We start from the raw sequence: 13,795 nt of genomic DNA, 5'->3' as shown, positions 1-13,795 counted from the left end.
TTCTGGAGGTGGTGGTGATAATGATTGTGGTTCTGGGGGTGGTGGTGATAATGATCGTGGTTCCGGGGATGGTGGTGATAACGATTGTGGTTACGTGGGTGGTGGTGATAATGAGTGTGGTTCCAGGGGTGGTGGTGATAACGATTGTCGTTCCAGGGGTGGTGGTGATAATGATTATGGTTCCAGGGGTGGTGGTGATAACGATTGTGGTTCCGGGGGTGGTGGTGATGATGATTGTGGTTCCTGGGGTGGTGGTGGTGGAAATGATTGTGGTTCCAGGGGTGGTGGTGATAATGATTGTGGTTCCGGGGGTGGTGGTGATGATGATTGTGGTTCCTGGGGTGGTGGTGGTGGAAATGATTGTGGTTCCAGGGGTGGTGGTGATAATGATTGTGGTTCCGGGGGTGGTGGTGGCAATGATTGTGGTTCCGGGGGTGGTGGTGATAATTACTGTGGTTCTGGGGGTGGTGGTGATAATGATTATGGTTCCGGTGGTGGTGGTGATAATGATTGGGGTTCCGGGGGTGGTGGTGATAATTATAGTGGTTCTGGGGGTGGTGGTGGTAATGATTGTGGTTCCGGGGGTGGTGGTGATAATGATTGTGGTTCAGGGGGTGGTGGTGATAATTATTGTGGTTCCTGGGGTGGTGGTGATAATGATTGTGGTTCCGGGGGTGGTGGTGATGATTGCGGTTCGCTGGCTTTGGTGATATATACAATTACTATACTATAGTGAGGGTGGTGGTAGTGGTGGTGGTGGAAATGATGAGAATAGTGACAGTGGAGAATGTGGTCAGAGTAATGACAGCAGTTGTGGTGGTCATATTGATATTGTCATTGACTACAATACAATGACGACGGTGATCATGCTGGCGGTCTCTTTTCTCTTTCTTAAAAAAAATACTTTCTTACCAACTTCATGGTTGTGGTCCTGACTTCCTGAAACTCCCGATAAAAACGTTCAGCACTGCCGGCACGATCTCAGGAAATGAACTCGTTGGCCATTTCAAACAAACATGCGCACGAGACGAAAACCTCCTCTCCTCGAACGACTCACATTCATTCACTCACATTTGTGATTTGATCGTTCATCGGATTCGAGCACTTCGTTCTCATTTCACTCTCCTCATTAGCATGTAATGGAGTTCATTCAATATTCAAACTTCAAAGCGACAAAGGAAGACGCACTCTGGAAAATTCTGACGAGACTTTTTAAAATGTCGATGGCGATGCAGCTATCTACACCGCCATGGCATACACTAACTGGATTAATGAGATAAATGGCTTGCAGGAAGTTGTTTAATTCATACACTGAAGCGCGGTACTATGCGCGCGACATGCTACCAAGGAGGAAGCGGACAACGCGGTTAAAACAAAAGTGTCTTTATTGACAAGAGGTCACTGTAGCACTGACGCGCTCCGGGCTGCGCGCCCGGTGGATATCCTGAGGCCACGCCTACCCCTCGGGCGTGGCCGCCGCCCACTTGGTGCGCGGAATGATGTCACCACGCCAGTGGGCTTTCGTGTCCGCCACACGCGCCCCCCCCAGAATTCCCGCGCACCTGGAGGGCCAGTTTGCGGGGCAAACGGATGACCCGGCCGAAGCGCCCTCTGGCGACCGGCGGCGTCCGGGGTGCAGGGATGCCAGCTGGGATGCCCCCGGCTGTACCCGGGATGGGTGCCGGACCGGGGGGCGGCGTGCCGGCGGTGCTGGGCGGTGCCAGGGGTCCGCCCGCCGGGGGGCGGCCCTGACGCGGGGGCCGAGCCACCGGCGGTGGGTGGTCCACGTCGAGGTGGGCCGGCTTGAGTCGATCCACCGAGACGCGGTCGGGAGTACCGCCGATGTCCAAGGTGAAGTATTTCACCCCGGTCTCCAGCACGCGGAAAGGCCCGTCGTATGGGGGCCGCAGTGGTGTCCGGTGGGCGTCGTGCCGGACGAAGACATACTCCGCGGTGCGAAGCTCCGGGGCGACGTGCGTGGGTGGGTGCCCATGGTGCGCTGTCGGCACCGGGGCGAACCTCCGGGCGGTCTCCTGCAGCACGGAGCGCTCCTGCGCCACGGACCAAGGTGCCGTGGGGTCGGGGAGGAACTCGCCCGGCACCCGCAGCAGTTGTCCAAAGACCAACTCCGCCGCGGATGCGCGCAGGTCCTCCTTGGGCGCCGTCCAGAGGCCCAGCAGGACCCAGGGGAGCCTGTCGACCCAGCCACCGTCGCGGAGGGTGGCCCGGAGCGTGGCCTTCAACGAGCGGTGGAACCGATCGCACAGATCGTTAGCCTGGGGGTGGTAGGCCGTGGTGCGGTGCAGTTGGACACCGAGCCCCCGCGCGACCGCCCCCCAGAGCTCCGAGGTTAACTGGGGGCCGCGGTCGGACGAGATGTCCGAGGGGGCGCCGAACCGGGCGACCCAGGTGGCGATGAACGCCTGCGCTACGTCCGCCGCCGTCACTGACGCCAAAGGCATGGCCTCCGGCCACCGGGTGGTGCAGTCCATCATGGTCAGGACGTGGGTGAAACCCCGCGAGGGGGGCAGAGGTCCCACCAGGTCCACTTGAACGTGGTCAAACCGACGTTCCGGCGCCGCAAACGCGGCCAATGGGGCCTGGGTGTGTCGGTGCACCTTCGTGCGCTGGCACGCGAGGCACGTCCTGGCCCAGCCGCGGACGGCCTTCCGGAGGCCAAGCCAGACAAACTTGTCGGTGATCAACCTCTGGGAGGCCCTCGTGCCCGGGTGGGACAGGCCGTGGATGGAGTCGAAAATCCGGCGCTGCCAACCCGCGGGCACGATGGGGCGAGGCCGCCCGAGGGAGACGTCGCACCAGAGGGCCGTGCCCGCGCCGTTGAACGGCACCTCGGTGATGCGGAGGCCCGTAACGGTGGTCCGCAAGGCCTGGACATCGGGGTCGGCGGCCTGGTCCGCTGCCATCCGGGCATAGTCGATGCCGAGGTGGACCGCCTCGGCAACGGACCGGGAAAGGCAATCCGCCACCGGGTTGTCCTTCCCCGCGACGTGCCGGATGTCCGTCGTGTATTCGGACACGGCCGAGAGGTGACGCTGCTGCCGGGCCGACCACGGCTCGGCGACCTTGCCCATCGCGAACACCAGTGGCTTGTCGTCGACGAAGGCCGTGAATTCACGGCCCTCGAGCAGATGGCGGAAGTGCCTGACCGCCAGGTGGAGCCCAGCAACTCGCGGTCGAAGGTATTGTACCGGCGTTCGGGCGGGCAAAGCTGCCGGCTGAAGAACGCCAGCGGTTGCCAAGCTCCACGCACCCATTGCTCGTGCACCGCGCCCACCGCGTAGTCCGAGGCGTCGGTGGTAAGGGCGATCGGTGCATCGGGCGCCAGGTGCGCGAGCATGGTGGCGTTAGCCAAGGCGAGCTTCGCGCCCACAAACGCCGCGTCCATCTGCTCGGTCCAGGTGACGTCACCTTTGCCCGGCTTCCCTCGGAGGGCCTCGTGCAAGGGGCGCAGGAGCTGGGCGATGCGGGGCAGGAAACGGTGGTAAAAGTTTACCATGCCCAGGAACTCCTGGAGCCCCCTGATCGTGCGGGGGCGCGGGAACCCCTTCACCGCCTCCACCTTGGCCGGTAGGGGGACGGCCCAGTGCCTGGTGACGCGGTGCCCCAGAAAGTCGATTTCGGCAACACCGAACCGGCACTTGGCGGGGTTCACGATCAGGCCGTGCTGGCCCAGACGTTCGAAGAGCGTGCGGAGATGGTGTAGGTGCTCTTCGCGGGACGCGCTTGCAACGAGGATGTCATCCAGATAGACGTAGACGAAATCCAAGTCGCGCAAGACGCTGTCCATGAGGCGCTGGAACGCCTGAGCCGCATTCTTCAAACCGAAGGGCATCCGAAGAAATTCGAAAAGACCGAACGGCGTGATGACAGCCGTCTTCGGGATGTCCTCCGGCCTGACGGGGACCTGGTGGTAACCGCGTATGAGGTCCACCTTCGAGAAGAAGGACATATTCGCCAAGCGGGCGGAAAAGTCCTGAATATGGGGGACGGGGTAGCGGTCGGGGGTGGTGGCGTCGTTGAGACGGCGGTAGTCCCCGCACGGTCGCCATCCCCCGCCGGGCTTGGGCACGATGTGGAGCGGCGACGCCCAAGCGCTCTCGGAGCGCCACACGATGCCGAGCCGCTCCAGCGTAGCGAACTCGGCTTTAGCTACCGCGAGCTTCGTCGGCTCGAGGCGGCGTGCCCGGGCGTAGACCGGTGGTCCGGCGGTGGGGATGTGATGTTCCACCCTGTGCTTGACGGTCCCCGCCGAGAAGGTGGGCCTCGTGAGGGCCAGGAAGCTGGCAAGGAGGCGGGTGAATTCGTCCGCTGCCGGAAGCGTGCAGATGAACCTGACCGGAACCGAACCGTTCAGCAAGCCGCTCGGCGAGCCGCTCGATGAGCTGCTCCGTGAGCTGCTCAACGAGGCGGGCAGCGCGCAAGCGAGCGAGCTGAACGTCTCAGCCTGGACAAGCCTTCTGTGCTTGACGTCGACCAACAGGCCATTGGCACAGAGGAAGTCCGCGCCGAGCAGTGCCATAGGCACGTCGGCAGTCACGAACGACCATCGGAAAACCTGCCCTCCGAACCGCAGAGAAAGGCAGCGTTTTCCGTACGTGTGAATGGGCGTACCGTTGGCAGCAAGCAGCGCGGGGCCCCGGCTCACGGACTGCTTGTCGGACGTACCGGCGGGAACGACACTCACCTGCGCTCCCGTGTCGCACATGTAACGGTGCCCGGATGAGGTGTCCGTTATGTACAGGAGGCTGTTTAATTGGCCGGCGCTCAGTGCCACTACCGAGGGCCGGCCCGGGCGTTTCCCGACCTGCCGAATGAGCACGGCGGGCGACATTGCCGAGCCTCGTGGCCGAACCTAGCGTGGAAATGGCACCAGGTGTGTGGCGAAGCCGGAGGCCGCGGTTTCTGCGGTGGTGGTGGGCGGGGCGTGGCGGCCGCCACGAGGCGCCCCTCGGAGCAGGGGTGGACACCCGCAGGAGGTTCAGCGGCTACGTGGTGCGTCGCGTAGTAGGGGTGGGCACCCGCAGCAGTTTTGGGCTCGGGAGCCGCTACGGCCGCACCGACACACGCCTGCGTGTCCAAAGCCGCGTAGAACTTGTCGGCCTCGGCCGCGAGCGCGCGGGGTTCCGTTGTCAGGGAACCGGCCAACGCGAGGCGTACTCGTGCCGGCAGCTGGCATCGAAATAACGCCCGGAATAGAGCGTTCGGGGTTTCGTCGCCTGTGAGCGACAGCATATGGTCCATTCGGACCGATGGTCGCGTGTCACCGAGCTCGGGGAGGTCCAAGAGGCGATCGGCCCGAGCGTCCACCGTGAGGCCGAACGTGGCGAGGAGGAGACGCTTGATCGCCTCGTACCTGTCGTCGGCCGGTGGGTTCCTCAGGACCGACACGACGCGGGCGGCCGCGCCGGCCCCGAGGGAGGCGACCACGTGGCAGTAGCATGTCTCGTCCGCCGTGATGCGTCGAAGCCTGAACTGGGCTTCGGCCTGCAGGAACCAGATCTCCGCCTGAGCTTCCCAGAACTCGGGGAGCTTTATCGCTACCGTGTTGGTTGCCATGGCTGTGGCGGGTTCGGGTGGTCAGTGACGGCTGACCAAAACGTCGGAGGTCACCAATGAAGCGCGGTACTACGCGCGCGACTTGCTACCAAGGAGGAAGCGGACAACGCGGTTAAAACAAAAGTGTCTTTATTGACAAGAGGTCACTGTAGCACTGGCGCACTCCGGGCTGCGCGCCCGGTGTATATCCTGAGGCCACGCCTACCCATTGGGCGTGGCCGCCGCCCACTTGGTGCGCGGAATGATGTCACCACGCCAGTGGGCTTTCGTGTCTGCCACAACACTATATATATTAAACAACTGACACCTCAAGGCCCTGACACCTGAATCCCAGCCACATTAACTGTTAAGCCGACACCAGGCGTAGAAAGTGTTGCTCAAGCGCAAAGACTTCTCAAGAGAGTCGAAACCAGCGCCGATGAGTTAGGACTAACAAGAACATGCTGACAAGAATGTGCACCAAGCTCGGCATTGACATGGTGGGTCGGGGTGAGAGGGCATGCTCGCCAGGTCTTCTAAGAAGGGACAACCGACCCAGGCCAGTAACGGAGAAGGTCAGTGTCCCCGTACTAACCAGTGGTGGGATTCCCAGTCGAGTCCTATTTCTGATCTTCAATGATCTCTCTGAATCTCTGGAAAATCCTCTTTATCAATTTGCTGATGACCCCAACTTTTGCCGTGACATCCTTCAGACAGGCAGGGTGCAGACTCTTCCCTCTCTTCTGCCCTCGACTGAACTCCTATCCACCCACAAGACCTTCATCCGCAGCTCGATGGAATACTGCTCCCTGATTTGGGCTGGCTCCCCTGCCTCACAATGTGCTCAGCTTGACGCCATGGAAACCAAGACCTTCAAGATCATTGGAATCTCCTGTGCTGAAGCTGAGTCTATGGGCAAAGGGGCTATCACTTCGCCATCGCAGACAGGGCAGTGGGCTCTCTGTCTTCTACCAACTCCTCTATGGACCTGCATCCTCTGCTCTTTCCGTGCTTTGTCCCTCACCCTTGCCTCACCCCTCTCCCAGGTTTCTTCAGGGTGCACACAGTCCACCATAAACCCCTTTCTGATGAAACTACTAAATTCAGAATCACTGCTCACCTCCGCACCTCCACTCATTTATTCCTCTTTTTCCTGCCTGTGGAATCAACTTCCACATTGTCTTCAATCTCATTTTCCTTCCAGGTCTTCAAGCCAGCTGCTCACCACCATCTCGGATCGTCCCCAATCCAAAACCATGATCTTTTATACCCCCATTAAACACACACACACACACACACACACACACACACACACAAACACACACGAACATGGATACATTTACACCTGGAAGGCCTCCATTCCACCTTCTGAAATTCGCATATGGAGATAACAACTAACCACACACATAGATGCTTCTCCTTTCACCAGTAGATGCAAATATCTAGTATGATTACCTCCCCCACCAAACGTGTATGGAGGGTATGTTTTCACCCCTGTCTGTTTGTCTGTGAACAGGGTATCTCAAAAAGGTATGGATGGATTCGGACGAAATTTGGTGGACAGGTTGGGTGGGTGACACGGATGAAATTATTAGATTTTGGTGAAGATTCGAATAAGGATCTGGAACCGAGCTTTATTTAACTTTTTAAGTGATTCAAGTGACATGGCGAGCCGATAAGTCGATAAGATTTTGGTTTATGTCGGATCGAGATCTGACCTATGAGTGGGATCCTCTTGTGGCCTCGGAACAAAACAAGAAATATTGATTTATAATGGTACTCACAGCCCACACATCTCCCACTCTCCTCGCAAACATGAATAATTGTAAATATTCTTACGTTTGTGGGGGGTAGGCATGGAATACCTCATACGAAAGTCAGAATCGTATAAATTAGCATGCTCCGAGTGGCGCAAAGAAGAAAAAGCCATCTCGATGTATATAAGTAGGGTCGAATGTCCAGTTAAGTGTTTAGGTGTCTCCACAAGGAGGAGTGGAGTTGTGCTATCTAGGTAGGGTCTGTAGGGTTAAATTCCCCTGTACGTGCTTGCCTCCCTGTGATTTTTCCCTCATCTATATATATATTGTTACAGACGCGGCTTTTAGATGTTATATTGACCGAGCGGTGGTGTATTTAACCGCGTCCGAGCAGTTACTCCCCGATTAGAACCCGATTCCACCCGACGTTGACCAGATCGCCCCACAGATATTCAATCGGGAAACCTCTAAAGCGACCGAAAGAGAATGAAAAAGAAGAAGAAGAAGAATACGGAGGAAGAACAGATTTATTATACACACACAAGCAATGGATGGAAGAAGCAGTAACACAGCGAATCGTTAACTTACACTATTCATTTTTACTTAACCCCAAGACAACGAGCAGGACAGGACGTTCACACTTACACAGGGGATATTGCAGGCAGGTAGGGCTTGAGGTGGATTGCTTGAGAGGGAGGCAAAGTCGGGAGGCAGCAGCTCGCAATTCCTCGCGGTTTTGGCGGGAAAACCCTCCGTCGCGTATCCGCTGCGGTAGACGTCACGCGCTGGTTCAGCACACCTGCTCCTCTTCTTGTGGTGGAGCCGTCTCCCTCCTTTCAGCGCGTCTCTCCAAAGCTGGTTTCCTTGCCGAGTACCTCTCCTCTTTGGCTTGGAGCATTTCGCATCTCACCGCTCCTCTTGGTGCAGCCTCTTTGCTCATCTCCCAGGTCATCTCTAAAAGCAGTCCCTTACAGTCGCTTTTATCACCTCGGGCGAAATCAAGCCGCCGGCTCCGAGGGCACGCCTACCGGGTCGCTCACCGCGGTGCTGATTGGCTGTTAGGGCTGGTTCACTCCTTCCCTCTTATGACGAGGTGGAGACACGCCTTTCTTCTCCGACTCAAAGCACATGGGCAATGGCGGCCTGCGGGATTGAAAACAACTCCCCTTTTGAAAGGAACTTTGGAGAGCGGAGATGTTTGGGGAAATTGGAAGGGCCTACGCTTATTTTGTTTGATACAATGCAAAGTCAATCTAGTGGGAAACACATATTTAGCCTACATGGAATAAGGAAATACACAATTTGAAAGATATATCGTGACCTGCGTGTAAGTTTCATGGAATTAACTAGGAGGACGGCTGCGACCATTATTTACATTACGAGGATGTTACCATACTTTTGTAACGTTCACATTGTAACGTTTTCACATTCGTTACACTTCCTCCAAAATTGTTACACTTCTCAAAAACCGTTACACTTCTCAAATTCGTTACACACTTCTCAAAATCGTTACACTGCACCCTCCTTTCTTCAGGCCCGTGCTCGGGCCTACTAAACTTTAACTTAGTGTGACACGTAGGTGTAATTCCCTCTACAATTAACCTGACCCTGAGTGTGACAATCTTAAAACACAAATAAGTATGTCCCCCTATTGCATTGCACCCTGTCTAACAGAGTCAAGCCCACAGCTAACCGAATTACGGAATTATTCTCAAACTATACATTTACGGTGGGGAGCATTATTTACAATGACGTGATTTCTTATTTACAACGCAACCCAGGACCTGTGTTTCTTTTTTCTTTTTTCTTAGGGAACAAGAAAAAGAAATTCCTGTTGGGAGGGAGGAGACAGCACGCATTGCATCGATGCACCAGTACCAATACCACCAAAGCACCCAAAAGCACCAAAAGCACCACAAAGCACCAAAAGCACCACTCGGTGCGCAGTCACCATGGTTCATAATAAACACAACAAAACAACTGGTGGTGGTCTTCTCTTTCTCTGCTGGGCCGATGTTCTTCCCGACGTCTTCTGGCTTCATGCGGCCTATTTGGACATAATAAAAAGCACAACTTGTGTTCGTTTTTATTTAGGGCCTCAGGGGCCAACTAAGGGTGGTCCACCTGTTTGGCATAGGTGCCACCTTACCGAGGTCCGCAAGCAAGATTCCCTGGCCACTATGGCCGGTCTCCAACAGAGGTGCCCTGCCCCAGAACCTGGGGTCCATCAAGTGGTACTTGGCCGCAGAACAGCGGTCCATAAAGTGGTACATCAACGCAATGCATGCTGGTTCTGGGAATCTCGGGCGCACAATGGCCACCTCACGCACGCTCCCCTCGGCACCCAATGGCGCACAGGTCATGTGGGAGACAAAAGAAAGACAATTGAGCGAGGGGTAAGGTCACAAGGGTACACGTCAATAAGGCAATGCAAGGCGAAATGCGTACGGAGGGTGAAGTGAGAAAGCTCGTCCCTACCGTATGTCACCCCCCTGTCACCTACCCTACCCTTGCTCTTACCCCATATGTACAAAAATCTACACATTTACAAATTCGTCACTACTGTCACGTCTTCCCCATATTTCCCCTATACCAAATTCGTCTCCACAATCCCTCTACTTCAAAATTTGCCATCACCAATTCATCATCAATCCTCATAAGGAGGGAGAGATGGAATTACGCACAATGTCACACCCACGTCATGATGCGTCTCACAATCCAAACATTTGCATCATAAAATATAATAAAACATGGCATGGTGCGGAGTACCTGTCACCTCAGGTGAGTGGATGCAGATGGTGCGAGGAGATCCTTCATCCTAACTATCCTCTAAATGACTTTAACACACTTTACACTACCCGGGGTCTCTCCCTGCCAATCCATTGGCCAACTTACACTATGGGTTCTAAAAACCAATTCCCATTGCCCAAACTGTGGTGCCTCTCAATTTGGGGTCTCACTCCCCCGATTCATCTCCCGGTGCTCTCGCACAATTTCTGGGCTGCGACGTCTAGCTCTCCCAACAGGTCTACCCACCTGCACACCTCCACCACTGTAGTTGCCACCCGAGCTTACCTAGCTCCTCACCCTAACCTAACTAACTGGGGACAGCCCCTCTCCTGGCTCTGTCACCCCATGGTGCCCTCTGGCACTGGGCTACCCGGGTCCGTCCTCCAGATCCTCGGGCCCCATCCACAACAACTACTACCGGCTCCCAGAGCCCACCTGCGGCCTCACCTGGCCGACATCCTCACAGTGGTGGAGTGCCCAAACCAACTACACACACTAACAGGCTGCACGCCCAGCCATTTCCACAACACTAATGCACCCATCCACATACCATTCTGCATCCGCACCACAGATGCCAATATCCAACCACAATTTACCTGTACCCTCTACCTAACACTTACACTACCCGCCCCGGGTATCCGTGATGGGGGTCCACTCTTCCCCCATTCACACCTTCGCACCATCCACTCCACTCCACAATTTCCACCATACTCACTCCACGACCATCCATTCCTATACTCCAGATATTCCACACTACCATTTATTCCACACAGCCACATACACCTGTTGTGGCACACCTGCGCCCTCACACCTGGTGCCACCTGCACCCTCCTTTCTTCCTGGACCATTTGGTCGACACAACACGCAATCACCACTACTCCCTCATACACTGCTCCACACACACCTGTTCAGTTGCACACCTGTGCAATCACACCTGTTCCATTCTCACCTGTTCAATCCTCACACACACGGCATCATCTCAGCTAACTACTCCCCTCTGAAACTTGCGCTTCCCAGTCGTCCCTTTAAACTATTGCGCTCCCACGTCATTATAATCCACACTAATCTACCTGCGTCCCCACTACAGGTATCAGTCACTAACTAAACTTAACGTTACCTAATGTCATCTTCGCTAGATCCCTACAATTATCCAAGCCCTCCCTGGCTCGGTTGTCATAGCCACCCCATAAACTATTGCGCATTTGCCCCCACTCTGTGAGGGATGGTGGATTTGCCATCCCACCACATCGGGGGTCTCTCTATCAATTTTGCTCGTCCAAATTCCAACCAATTCAAAAATTTTCCATTTACTGCCAATTCTACTCACTTTTCTAAATTTCGTTTTAAATCACTATCACTATCACCATCACCCGTCTACTTATTACATCTTCTCGGTGCGCCAATTCACGTCTACAGCCCGGCTTCGTACAGCCGAGCAATGAACGCGGATTCTTTTGTGCCGGCGGCTGGATGCGTCCCGCATTCGGGGCAGGGGCGGGGGCTTACCCGGGCCGAGATCCCACGCACCACCTCGGCGTGGTGCCATCCAATGTCCCGATCTCGACCTGCCGGCACGTCTCAACAAAACGTGGTCACCATGACGACCCTTCCTATCCAGCTGCCCGCTCCGCCTAGTGGAGCCCGGACGCGGCCGTTCCAAGCGAGGCACAGCGTGGATCGCGTACGGCGGTTCTTTCGAAACCGCCGTGGTTCGGATCCCCGCTGGTCCTCGCGGCACGCGAAGCTGCCCGACGCGCACCGAGGGCCCGATTCGGCTATAAGTCGCCCTAACCGCTAAACCGGCTACCGTCGACGCTTCACCTGGACGCTTACATGCATACGATACCCCTTTCTTGCTCATACATGCAGCCGTCTCCCTGCTCTTGGTCGTACCTTCTCTAACACACCTCGCTACACTCATTCCGCTCACCGACTTGGTCACACACCTGACCACCGAACACCTTGGCACACATTCGTCGCTCGCACACCTCACCAACACACCTCTTCGCGCCCCTTTCTCGGTCACCTCCTTTGTGACAATCACAGGTGTGCTCTCACCCGCACACCCAACCACGTGCCTCACTACCAATTCCAGCGTGCATTCCCACTCACGCTCTACCATTCCAGGTGTGCATCCTTCCATTCCAGGTGTACATCCTCGCTCACCTGCCACAACCAACTCACGCTCCGTTTCACTCTCACTACTCTCACCTCCACTCTCGGTCGCGCACTCACCCTTACTCTCGACAGCACACTCTTTCCTCATGCACCCGTCCGTTACACACCTTTCTCGCGCACACTCTTCCGCACATTGTCCCGTTACACCCTCTGTAACACTCACCACAGGCATGCATTCTCCCTTACTCTTGACAGCATGCGCTTTCCCCATGCACCCGTCCGTTACACACCTTTCTCGCGCATCCTCTTGCGCACACTTTTTCGTTACTTCCTCCGTAACACTCACCACACCGCGCTTCCCTGTGCTCTCTCGCACACGCGCTTCGACCAACTCACTCTTGACGGCACACTCACTCCTCGGCGTGCACTTTTTCCTCACACACCCCATGGTCGGACATTCTCGCACACCTCTTTTTTCGCACACCTGACCTGTCGCACACTTCACCAACGGCCTTTCACGAACACCCGGATCCAAAGCAACCCCCAAGCCGACTGAAGCTTTCCTCACATCATATACATTGCCACTCACCTCCGTACTTCGTCGTCGCACCTCCTCTGCCACCTGCAAACTTTTTATTTGGTTAGTGAGCACCTCATCATGATTTGAACACAGACCTTGTACATATTCCATCACCTCCTCCTGGATTTCTTTTTTAGTCTCTGTTCGTCCCTTCTTAATTTCACTCACCTCTTCTTCCACTTCCTCTAATTTTTGTTTAACCTCTTTTATTTCTCGGTGCGTCTCCTCTAGTTCGTCCTCTAAGGCTACCGTGACCGTCTCTATGTGCATCCTCACCTGCCGGTCCTTTGTCTCCATTATCTCTGTCACCTCGTCCACCCTCATTGTCAGTTCCTCCCGTACCATCTGACATTGCCTCTGTGTCGCTATCAAGTCATTTTTAATTTCTTTTTGTGTCGCCTTTAACCCTCCGAGTACTGCAGTGTTCCTTTGAACCTGCTCCACTAACTTCGTTTGTCCCTCTGTCAGCTGTTCCACCTCCTCCGTCAGATCTTCTATTCCCCCTTGTAACTTTGCCGTATTATTTCTCACTTCTTTCTCCATACGCTTCTCACCTCGCTTTACCTCCTCGCGTAGCCCCGAAACCTCCTCACTTACCCCTCGTCGTATTTCCTCCATCTCTTTTGTAGATGCCACCCTCATCTGTCCCAATTCATCCCTCTGAGCATCCAGTTTGGTTTCTACCCCGATTTTGACCCCCTCTATCTGCTGCCCCATTTGTTTAACTTCCCTTTCCGCTTGGTCCCTCATGTCCCTCAATTTGCCTTCCATCCTGTTTTCTAACCCCTCTAACCCCTTTTGCATCCCTTCCATTTGATTCTCTTGAGCGGCCATTCTGTTTTCTACCCCCATTAACCCATTTTTCACCTCTTTTATCCCGTTGTCTAACCCCTCAAAATTATTGTCTAACTTCCCAAATTTCTTGTCTAACTCCTCAAAATTATTGTCTAACTTCCCAAATTTCTTGTCTAACTCCTCAAAATTATTGTCTAAC

At 55.3% G+C, this 13,795-nt stretch overlaps 1 protein-coding gene across 2 annotated transcripts in view; it reads right to left on the bottom strand.

Moving 5' to 3' along the window:
* Positions 1-1,251, bottom strand: part of INTS9 (integrator complex subunit 9) — a 63,294-nt gene extending 62,043 nt beyond the window's left edge. For both annotated transcript variants that reach the window (XM_068118103.2, XM_068118102.2), the window contains exon 1: positions 913-1,251. In XM_068118103.2, the coding sequence (XP_067974204.1) occupies positions 913-921 (9 nt within the window). In that variant the 5' untranslated portion in view covers positions 922-1,251. The remainder of the gene's footprint in view (positions 1-912) is intronic.
* Positions 1,252-13,795: the final 12,544 nt, after the last annotated feature.

This window comes from Myxine glutinosa, chromosome 5, assembly GCF_964187855.1.
Source record: "Myxine glutinosa chromosome 5, kmMyxGlut1.1, whole genome shotgun sequence".
Lineage (NCBI taxonomy): Eukaryota > Metazoa > Chordata > Myxini > Myxiniformes > Myxinidae > Myxine > Myxine glutinosa.
This window is presented reverse-complemented; position numbering and strand designations above follow the sequence as displayed.